This window comes from Notolepis coatsorum, assembly GCF_963971535.1.
Source record: "Notolepis coatsorum genome assembly, chromosome: 8".
Taxonomy (NCBI): Eukaryota; Metazoa; Chordata; class Actinopteri; order Aulopiformes; family Paralepididae; genus Notolepis; species Notolepis coatsorum.
The window spans coordinates 15,270,415-15,282,225 of record NC_140172.1 but is presented as its reverse complement, the minus strand read 5'-3'; the positions used below and the strand labels follow the sequence as shown (position 1 = coordinate 15,282,225).

The following is an 11,811-nucleotide window of genomic DNA, read 5'->3' as shown; positions in this document are numbered from 1 at the left end:
GCTAATGAAAGTGTCTTCACGTATAGCGAGAGAGAGAGACAGAGAGAGGAGAGAGAGAGACAGACAGAGAGAGAGACAGAGAGAGAGAGAGAAATATATATATAGAGAGGAGAGAGAGGGAGAGAGAGAGAAAGATAGAGAGAGAGAGAGAGAGAGAGAGAGAGAGAGAGAGAGAGAGAGAGAGAGAGAGAGAGAGAGAGAGAGAGAGAGAGAGAAATACACTGCTAATGAAAGTGTCTTCTCTCAGCGTACTCCTCTGACTGGTTGGATTTATACTCGAGGGAGGATGGGGGGGGGGGGGGGCTAACATTACTGAACGGGGACAGAAGCTCCATTAACCGGTCGCTGCTACTAAGGATCGTTCCTCTGATGAACCTCTTATTTCTTAAGTGTAGCCGCTGCCTGGGAAGTGAGCGCTCTGTGGACCGACCGTGTCCGTCGGCTCTCTCTCTCATTCTCTCTCTCTCATTCTCTCTCTCATTCTCTCTCTCTCATTCTCTCTCTCATTCTCTCTCTCTCATTCTCTCTCTCATTCTCTCTCTCTCATTCTCTCTCTCATTCTCTCTCTCTCATTCTCTCTCTCATTCTCTCTCTCTCATTCTCTCTCTCATTATCTCTCTCTCATTCTCTCTCTCTCATTCTCTCTCTCTCATTCTCTCTCTCTCATTATCTCTCTCTCATTCTCTCTCTCTCATTCTCTCTCTCATTCTCTCTCTCTCATTCTCTCTCTCATTATCTCTCTCTCATTCTCTCTCTCTCATTCTCTCTCTCTCATTCTCTCTCTCATTATCTCTCTCTCATTCTCTCTCTCTCTCATTATCTCTCTCTCATTCTCTCTCTCTCATTCTCTCTCTCTCTCATTCTCTCTCTCATTCTCTCTCATTCTCTCTCTCTCTCATTCTCTCTCTCATTCTCTCTCTCTCATTCTCTCTGCATCACTGCTCAGTATCGGTGTAATGATGCATCAATCCTAATGTGTCGATTCAACTGCATCAATTTGTATTTTATTTTTGTATTCTTTTTTAAACAAACACATAAACAAACATGACAACACACGATAAGATATACAAGCATTAATTGTCAGAGCACATCCAATGAGATCACATTTTAGTTAATTGTCTTATATAAGATATACCCCTAATACCTGTTATCTAAAAACCTACACACATATGCTCCAGCTCGAACCCCCCCCTCCCGGACCCCACCTTGGGAAGTACCTCCACTATCCCTCGCACCTAACCAGACACTACCATTATAAGCTAGCTTTTATTCTCTCCACCACTTCTAACCACATTGACATTTTGGATTCATTGAGACCCAGAATTCTTGCTGTAGATATTTCATGGTAAATTACATCGAGATATGTAAGAAACCAAACTTTACGGCACATTTTTTCCGGTTGAAACCAGCGTGATGCGATCAGCTTTTTGGCTACTGTGATACCCGATAAAACCAATCTCTTTAGCTGTGTATTCACTGCAAACTCAAAAACATCGTTCAATAGTAATACCGAGGGGTGTACAGGTATATTCCAAGATACGAGTTTTGATAATTGTTGGGTCACATCTTTCCAGAATGTCTTAACTGGTGGGCAGTCCCAATACATGTGCATAAATGTCCCTTCGTCCCCATTTGCACATTGGGTGCATTTGGAATCTTGTTTAAGCCCCATTCGGCACAGTCTTATAGGAGTCAAGTATGTCCTGTGAATATAGTTAAGATTGATTTGTTGATGGTCCGGGTTCCTTGATGTAAGTCGGACATTTGCCCAGGCTCCTTGCCAATCAAAGTCATTTTCCAGGTCTGGTATATCCCTCCTCCAGACAGAGTCAAGTTGGAGGGTTTCATACGAGGACGTTAGTAATTGATGATACAATTCTGAAACAAAACCTCTCGATGTCTCTCTTGCGTAGAAGAATTTGTGGTATCTGTGGTGTTCAATTGGTCTGTCTAATGGAACACCGTGAGACTTCAAACATAGCTCTAACTGTTTGTGAAAAAGCCATGTGGACTTGGTGAGATTAAATTTTTTGCGTATTTCTTTATCACTACAAAAACCCTGTTTGTTAAAAACATCCCCTAATGAGTGTATGCCTTGCTCTTCCCATATAGGGAATCTTATAGGTTGTTTTCCAGTCAACTGCATCAATTTGAAAATGTAACTGATAAAAAATGTATCGAATGGAATCGTGGTAAAATGAAGAGATCTCATGATGCATTGAATCGTTGCCTGAATAATCGTGATCTAATCTAATCGTTGTGAGGTCGTTACACCCCTGCTGCTGAGCCAGAGCTGATAAAGAAAGATAAAGATCACCTGTATCGATGGGTCTAGAACTAATGACGTTGCCACTATCATTATTATTGACTGCTGGCTTCTCTTTACTACTACTGTTGTATTCAATGAATTCATTCAAACCTTTATTTATTCTCGAAAAAGGACAATTGAGGTCACCCTCATTTTCAATGCATCCATTTTCTACAATAATAATAATAATAATAATAATAATAATAATAATAATAATAATAATAATAATAATAATAATAATAATAATAATAATAATAATAATAATAATAATAATAATAATAATAATAATAATAACTCTATCTACAGTATATAGCACCTTTCACACATGGAACGCACCCCAAAGTGTCCCACAGCAAATAACACCAAATTAACATAGGCATAAAATTTGCATTAGACAGAATAAAAACAATGCATAAAGTGCAGACATAAGAATAGGTATAAAAGACAATAAAAGTAGTGCAGTGTAGAAAGTGCAGACATAAGAATAGGTATAAAAGACAATAAAAGTAGTGCAGTGTAGAAAGTGCAGACATAAGAATAGGTATAAAAGACAATAAAAGTAGTGCAGTGTAGAAAGTGCAGACATAAGAATAGGTATAAAAGACAATAAAAGTAGTGTAGTGTAGAAAGTGCAGACATAAGAATAGGTATAAAAGACAATAAAAGTAGTGCAGTGTAGAAAGTGCAGACATAAGAATAGGTATAAAAGACAATAAAAGTAGTGCAGTGTAGAAAGTGCAGACATAAGAATAGGTATAAAAGACAATAAAAGTAGTGCAGTGTAGAAAGTGCAGACATAAGAATAGGCATAAAAGACAATAAAAGTAGTGCAGTGTAGAAAGTGCAGACATAAGAATAGGTATAAAAGACAATAAAAGTAGTGCAGTGTAGAAAGTGCAGACATAAGAATAGGCATAAAAGACAATAAAAGTAGTGCAGTGTAGAAAGTGCAGACATAAGAATAGGCATAAAAGACAATAAAAGTAGTGCAGTGTAGAAAGTGCAGACATAAGAATAGGTATAAAAGACAATAAAAGTAGTGCAGTGTAGAAAGTGCAGACATAAGAATAGGCATAAAAGACAATAAAAGTAGTGCAGTGTAGAAAGTGCAGACATAAGAATAGGCATAAAAGACAATAAAAGTAGTGCAGTGTAGAAAGTGCAGACATAAGAATAGGCATAAAAGACAATAAAAGTAGTGCAGTGTAGAAAGTGCAGACATAAGAATAGGCATAAAAGACAATAAAAGTAGTGCAGTGTAGAAAGTGCAGACATAAGAATAGGCATAAAAGACAATAAAAGTAGTGCAGTGTAGAAAGTGCAGACATAAGAATAGGTATAAAAGACAATAAAAGTAGTGCAGTGTAGAAAGTGCAGACATAAGAATAGGCATAAAAGACAATAAAAGTAGTGCAGTGTAGAAAGTGCAGACATAAGAATAGGCATAGAATAAGTACAATAAGTACAGTGTTGCTCGAAGGCATGTGACGGGGTCATATGCATTATTGACTGTAAGTGTCGATTTTTTTTACTTTGGGAACCTTCTAGTAGTGTTAGGCTACTAGTTAGGTTACGTTAGCAGTGCTACTAATTGAGGTACACAAGACCACGTTTAAATCTTGTTTAATTTCTTCTGCCTTTATTGTAACGGCAAGAGATATGACATCCTCAAAAATAGCTGTGAATCGCATTGTGATTAATCTCTTAAGCCGCCCGCCGCTTGACTAAAATCCCACCTTAATCAGATTCAAAAGTGAGGAAGACATTTTAATCACAGTTTCTCTTCATACGTCAAAAGGATGCACCGATTCTAACACATTGTTTGAGCTTGTCTGCGATGAGCAGTTATTCGAGTGCCTTGACGACGTTATTGAAATGAGGATGTTTCCCTGATTAGCTGAGCTCATTTGATATCTTCTTAAACCTTGGAATCTCTAGCCATAGGCTAGATGTGGGCGAAACACTATGATTCTTCTCAAATACCTTATAATCTCGTAAAGGAACTTGGCTCGGTGCTGCATTCTAGTCTTATATATAGTTTAACATATAGATAATGACCCCATCTTCCTCCACAGTCACCTCAATCATTCCTTCACAGAAGCGCTCGTGAATTCCCCATGAGGAAACTCACGTTCTTCGGAATCGATGCGATCCTGTGCGCGTTCACCTGATTTCACACCACATGCATTTTTCTCCCCACGTGATCTTCATCACATCATCACTCGTGGTGTTTCTCTCTCGAACGTGAGCACACGTGTGACGGCCGTGTCTCGGTGTGATTTACACCTTACGATATGTGAAAGCAAGACGTCCCACGTGCTTCCATGAGAATGACAACGCGTGAACTTGTGTCAATCATACGTCAAGTATTTCAGTTTCAATTTATTTGTTAGAGAGGGACACCCTTTCACTACCACACTACCAAAGGGTTAACCCATTCACTGCGACAATACAGAAGGTTAAGGAACATTAATATAAAATAGAATGTAAATGTACCCGATTGTAGCCAAACGGCTAGTTTACATTGGCAGTCCCCCTGCCAGAAATAATGGGCTAGTACCTAGTACAAAACAGATTAAAACACAAGTACAAACACATTAGCAATAGCATACATAATTTAACCCTTGCAATATACACAGTTCAATCCCCATATAGTATACACATCAGTGTTCACATCTTTGATTATCCATCAACCAATTCCTGAGATTAAACTTGAAGGCGTTGAATGAAATGGACTCTCTAATGTTCTGTGGGATTTTATTCCACTCAGGCGCTGTTTTATAAGAGAAAGCTGACTGAACAAATACGCTCTTTCTAAAGGGGATTTCACAGTCTCCTCTGGCTGTCCCTCTGGTGACTCTGGCCTCCAGGAGCCAGGATGGACGTGATTGCAGAGTGCCAAGTTATGTCGGATTTTGTACATTAGGCAGCAGTTCTTAAAGAGAACAAGGTTTTCCCCAACTTAATAGTCTATATTTTTGTAAAATTGCACAATGATGGAAAGATGAACCCTTCCCTCAAGACCCCTACCCTCTGCATCTTCTGGCCGCCTCAGACCTACTCCTATCCAAGCTCCGGGAGGGTCATCAAGGAGAAGCCGCCTATTCTCAGTCCTTGCCCCACAATGGTGGAACGAACTGCCCACCCCAGTCAGGACAGCCGAAACCCGTCCAATCTTTTGCCGTCGACTAAAGACGCACTTCTTCAATCATTATCTGAAAAAAATGCAATAAAAAAAATGTATTAAAAAAATCTAACCCTAACTAACCTTACTGTCATGCACTTGTCCTAATATACTAACCTACACTGTAGCACTCAACACTTTGATGAACATTGTTACTCAGCTGATAGAGTTGTACCCTTCTTGCTGTCTTGTCGTACAGAACTTGTAAGTCGCTTTGGATAAAAGCGTTTCAGCTAAATTACTAAATGTAACTGTAAATGTAAGATCTTGGTTTTTTATCTAGCGTTTTGAGTGTTTGTTTGTATAGAGAAATAAGCTGTGTTATTCGTGGTGTGAGCGTTTCCTGTGAGCGTTTTTTTCCGGGGGGGGTTCACGTGCCTTCGAGCGACATTGTACTTTTGTACTTATTTTATGCCATTCTTAAATCTGCACGTTTACATTGCACTACTTTTATTGTCTTTTATACCTACTCTTATGTCTGCAATTAATGCATTGTTTTTTTATTCTGTCAATTTGTGTCCTGATTTTATGCCTATGTTCATTTTATACTATATAGATAGTTATTCATATTTATTATTGTTATATTGTAGACATGTGTGGATTGAAATGTCTGTAAAGTCTCGACGACATTGAAAATGAGGGTGACCTCGATTGTTTTTTTTTCGAGAATAAATAAAGGTTGACGATGATGATGTTGTTGTTGTGTGTTTCACCCGTCAGGCCAAACATTAGCGAGAAGCTGCGGACGCTGATCCTGCGAATGCTTGACAAGGACCCAGACACCAGGATCACCATGCCAGAGATCAAGGTAGGGAGAGGACCACTCCACGACACGTCATGTGAATGAATGAAAGATTTTAAGTATAAAAACCAAAATATTATCTGTTCATTTGACATATACAAATAAAAATAAATTAAAAAAAGACAACAAAAAGAGAAACAGATAAACAAATCCTAGTTTACCCTGTTCGAAAAAGGAGTAGGAAGAAGTATACACTTTTTTTTTTTTTTTTTTATTCCTACCCCTTTTTAACTATCACAAATTATAATTTAATCTATTGTTAATTATATGTATAAACGCTGTATTTCTATACAATCCAATACATTTATATATAAATACATTTATATAAATATACCTATAAATATGTAATATATAATATATACTAAATAAATACCATAAGATCAAAGTACCCATGAGAAGAAAAACCATTTAAATCTCTCTTGATTTTAGATTTTTCTTTTGGACAGCTCATGTATTTTACCATTTTGTGTAAAGTCAAACCAAATCACTAGTTCTGATGTTTTGGATCCCTATATACTGTATCCCTATTTCTTACTGTACCAATGATGTTGTTGGATCGGTAGAGTCCTTACTCAGCACAATCCATGCTGTTCCTCATACTGAGCTCCGGATAGTTAACCACAAACCAATCAAAGTCAATGGGGACAAGCTCCTGTCTGTACAAGCTGACTGAAGGTAACTGTAATGTACTCCACAGGGCACACAAAGTAGATTTCAGTTCTCTTCAGTAGGTTTATACTGACGGCTTGACCCCAATGACTTTGCATTGGTTTGTGACTAACTGTCTGGAGCTGGTATATGGAACAGGCATGGTGGTGAGAAAGGCCTCTACTGGTAAGTATCAAATAGGACTAGGGTTCCAAAAAAAATCACAACTATCCCTTTAAAGTTTGAACGTGATAGACCACATCCCAAAGTACTCTGTCTAACTAGGAATTTACGTAACATAACTCCAATGTAGCATCTTTAAAGCGCTTCGGGCAGTCCTTTGTGCCGGTGGCAATCAGGCTCCACAACCAGGCAGGGCCAGGACGGGCCAACTGCCGTGGACTGGAGGAGCTGGGTTGTGGACTGTAACCAATTAATTTAATTATTTAACATCACGATTGGACTTGTTTCTTTTTCTTTTCACCACTTTTAGCTCTATTTTGGCCCTATTTTTGCTCTTTTTTTATCCCTATGTATTTGTCCATATTGTTTTTAACACATACTAATACGAGTATGTTATGTAACTGTTCCCATTAACTGTTTTTACTGTTTTTAAATTGCCGTTATGCTGTGATGGACATTTGAATCTCCCCTCGGGATAAATAAAGGTTTTCAATTCAATTCAATTTAGGGCATTTAAGATTGGAACCGTTGTTCATCTGACATTGTTCAAATCTTAAAACGGACTTATATGGTTCTCCATCTCAAGGGTTCATCTGTTGGTCAGTGAGCATTCCACACTACGAGCATCGCTGAGTTATAACAAGAGGGTTTCATTAAGACGCTCAGACACAATGAGGTTATCCTTGATCTCCGTTGAGTTGCCTTCAAGAGAACCCCAATTCACCATTAACCCTAGTACTGTATGCTTTGGTAAATCATTCAGAGTGGTTATCACCAGGGGTCTGGTGACACCAGTACCTTTACCTGTTCAAAGTCAAATGACCGACCCAGGGTCACAGAAGTGGATCGATCTACCAGTATACCAGCAGCATACATTTAAATCTGCATATCTGAAATACAGGAGATAGAAACGTTATTGCTCCTCTACATCACATCTTAGTTACTGTATGTGCCTGTTAAGCCGTAGCCCTATTTTCAGAAAATCCACCTAAAAGTACATGCCCAAGTAAATGGAAGATTTCTCCACTTCTACAAGGTCAATGTGCATGTTCTTGGTATCTAGGAACATCTATGGACCTCTGGGAATGTATTCCCAGTGTCAGAAAGATTTGCTTGAGTAAACAAAGGAGAATATAAATTATATTTTTTCTTTGCATCTTTGACAGTGAATAACACCATGTTATAATTGTGGAACCTCCGAGTTTGCTCACTGAGCTCATTCAGCTTGAGATCACGTGTACAAAAAACCTAAGCAAATTAATAAAGGGAAGATGAGTAAACAAAAGGATTTGTTGATACAGTACTGAATTCTGCCATCCGCACACATGCAATTTGAATTATAATGCATTTGGATATATAATATAGAATATCAGGCCTATAAATGACCTTATTATGGCCAAGTCATACATCTATGGATAGGGCCAAATCGCTTCTTTCCAATGGCAAAAAGTGTTAAATCTGGATTTAGTCATTTCCTTTTTTTCACATTATTCAAAGAAATTGTTATTTTCGAAAAAAAATATTAAAACATCGGTAAACAAACGTAGTAATAATAATAATAATAATAATAATAATAATAATAATAATAATAATAATAATAATAATAATAATAATAATAATAATAATAATAATAATAACTTCATTTTATATAGCGCCTTTCAAGAGACCCAAGGTCTCTTAGTGCTGAAAATATACAATTTGACTGCTGTTTTGATGGTCTTTACTCTTGGCTACATTTGAAAAAGAAACACAACATTAATTAATACGGTCTGTGTAACTGAGGGGTACAATTCCCTGACTGTATTGATAAGTATGGTATCATTAAACCACTACCGCTTGATGTACTTTAACTTCTGGCCATACAGTACACGATATCTAAGTATGATGAACACTTTCCCACATATGAAATCAGGTCCACACAAATATAACAGTCGAAGGTTTAATATAGCAAAAGGTATATACAACATTCACTTAATTACATTTATGATTTGAATGCACTTGTAAGGCAAATGAGTATTCGTAGGCAAATCAACACTGAATGTCCAATCTCTGGTTACGCAGGAAGCAAGTATACAACCTGGTTCTTTAGGGAACTATAGCGATGGTACTTAAGGATTATAGCGGGATACTAAAGGGGTCCTGCTGGTTGTAAGTCAGTAGGGGGGGGGGGGTTTGGAGAGCCGTCAGCTGCATCCCATCTGGCCAACGATTCCTGGGGAGAATTCAGGTACAGAACACAGTGCCCGCAGGATCTTGATCCACAGATGAATACACTTGGGCCCTCTTGTAGACGGTAGCTGTAGGCTGTAGGTCCACAACGAAGGAGAAGCGAGGCGGCCTCGGTCTGGGTTGAGCGCCGTCTCACCTGGGCTCCTCTCGGGGGTAATTCCAACACTCACCGGCGTTGGCTGTTATCCGCTCCACAAATCAAAGCACCCAAAGCAAATAGATATTCCATGCCGTATAGGCTCAGCAGTCGTCCGGGTAGGTAATCCAATGTGCAGGTCCCCCTCGGTCCTCGTCTAGAACTCCTCGGATGCAAGCACCACACGTGGTCTGCCCAGCCTGGTTAAGCTTCTAGATAACACGAGGAGGCGAAGGGGGTGCTACTCACTTTAGAACTCGATACCGCACGATGCACCATACATAATAGACTATTATTAACTTAATAGAAATACGTCCCACTCGACGGTACAGTGCCAAACTATGACAATTCAGCTATGAATTTACACGAGGTCTCAATGCCTATTCTGGGGCCAAATAGGCCATACTGCACCACACGTGGGTCGTGGGTGAGGCTTCACGTCTGTTACTAGGTTGGAGGGTAAAGGACTAATGGACTAAAAAAAGTTCTACTTTACTTGCGCCATATTTATATGCACGGTGAACAAATAGTACCATTCGTATTTCGGTAGCCGTATTCCTACGCGGAACCGGGGCTAGTTGGGACATGTTCGTCGGCACTATTGAACTTGACTCAAGGGGCTTGTCTGCTGGCGCCAGGTTCTTGTCCAATGAGAGAATGAACTATTATGGGCTGTAGTAGACTAAAGGGATATTCAGTGTATATGTACAAAGAATATACAAGGGATATCAAACGATATACAAATACTATTAAATATATATCCATAAATAAATATATATATTCGGTTTAATCTGATCCTTCACAACAGTCTGTATTGATCGATTTATGATGAGAACAGCAGTTCCAATTGGGGGACCTTAACAGGTGGAACACAAAACACGTTGTCCAACGCACTCCCATGTACTGGGTAAACAGACCTACAAATAGCTAGCCTTGGCAATGTTTATCAAAAGAAAAGACTCATCTTTATTACTCAAATCTTTCATCACTGGAATCTTCTTGGCAAATACTGTGAGTAATATTAGATCACGTATACACGTCTAGCCTTAACCCTTTCACTGCCACACAACGGCAGGTTAACCCTTTCACTGCCACACTACAGAAGGTTAACCCTTTACTATCACACTACCGACGGTTAACCGTCTGTAGTGTGATAGTAAAGGGTTAACCAATTCTGTAGTGTGGCAGTGAAAGGGTTAAAGTCATGCAGAGAAGGTGCCAGGAGCTGCTGCACTTTCGGTGTTGTCAAAATAATTAGTTCCACATCTCTGCCTTTGCTCACGATAGCTTCACATAATTGCCATATCATTTCAAGCTATTGATGTACTTTATCCGGCCTATTATTTCCAAAAGATATAACCCAAAGAATTCAACCGGCTGGTTTTGATAGATGTGGAGTCAAGTCACTGTGTCCATGAAATTGCATTTGCTCAGCCTCATTTCCCCTCGTTTAAGAAAGGAGAGAGTGCAGGTTTAGTGGTTCTCTATTTTTTGCTAGTTTTTATTCATGTCATCACAGTCATCATAGTAGTCACAGTAGTAACTAACCCTCTTCTGTGTCTCACAGACTGAAGTAGTCCACTCCCCTTAGTATTTTTTATTGTCTTTATCGAGACAGAAGGCTGAGAGAATGAATGAATGAATGAACACTTTATTTAACAGATTGTAGAATGGGTACAATACATTACGGCTCAATACACACAATTGTTAAGGGGATGCAGACCAGAGAAAGACTTTCGTCTTGTTTACATCAGGGTCCCCCATTTTTTTTAATTCATAATGACATTTATGACATAGGGACATACATGACATACAGGTATATATAGTACTGTTACATTTGTGACATATACGATATGCAAATATACAGTACTGTTACCCATAGATCCTAACAGAGAATATATACATGCGGTGGGGAGGAGACTGTCAATTAGGAGGGGGTGGGTGGGAGGGGGGGGCGGGTTTGGCCCTACTGTCAGTCTGGGGAGGGTGTAGACTACCACATGCTGCCCTACTGTCGGTCTGGGGAGGGTGTAGACTACCACATGCTGCCCTACTGTCGGTCTGGGGAGGGTGTAGACTACCACATGCTGCCCTACTGTCGGTCTGGAGAGGGTGTAGACTACCACATGCTGCCCTACTGTCGGTCTGGAGAGGGTGTAGACTACCACATGCTGCCCTACTGTTGGCCTGGGGAGGGTGTAGACTACCACATGCTGCCCTACTGTCAGTCTGGGGAGGGTGTAGACTACCACATGCTGCCCTACTGTTGGCCTGGGGAGGGTGTAGACTACCACATGCTGCCCTACTGTCAGTCTGGAGAG

The 11,811-nt window shown here is 39.5% G+C and overlaps 1 protein-coding gene across 1 annotated transcript in view; it reads left to right on the top strand.

Annotated features, from left to right (window-relative positions):
* camkk1a (calcium/calmodulin-dependent protein kinase kinase 1, alpha a) overlaps positions 1-11,811 on the top strand; it is a 146,173-nt gene that overhangs the window by 91,663 nt on the left and 42,699 nt on the right. Inside the window, exon 11 of the mRNA XM_084319663.1 lies at positions 6,213-6,300. Within this exon, the coding sequence (XP_084175789.1) occupies positions 6,213-6,300 (88 nt within the window). The remainder of the gene's footprint in view (positions 1-6,212; positions 6,301-11,811) is intronic.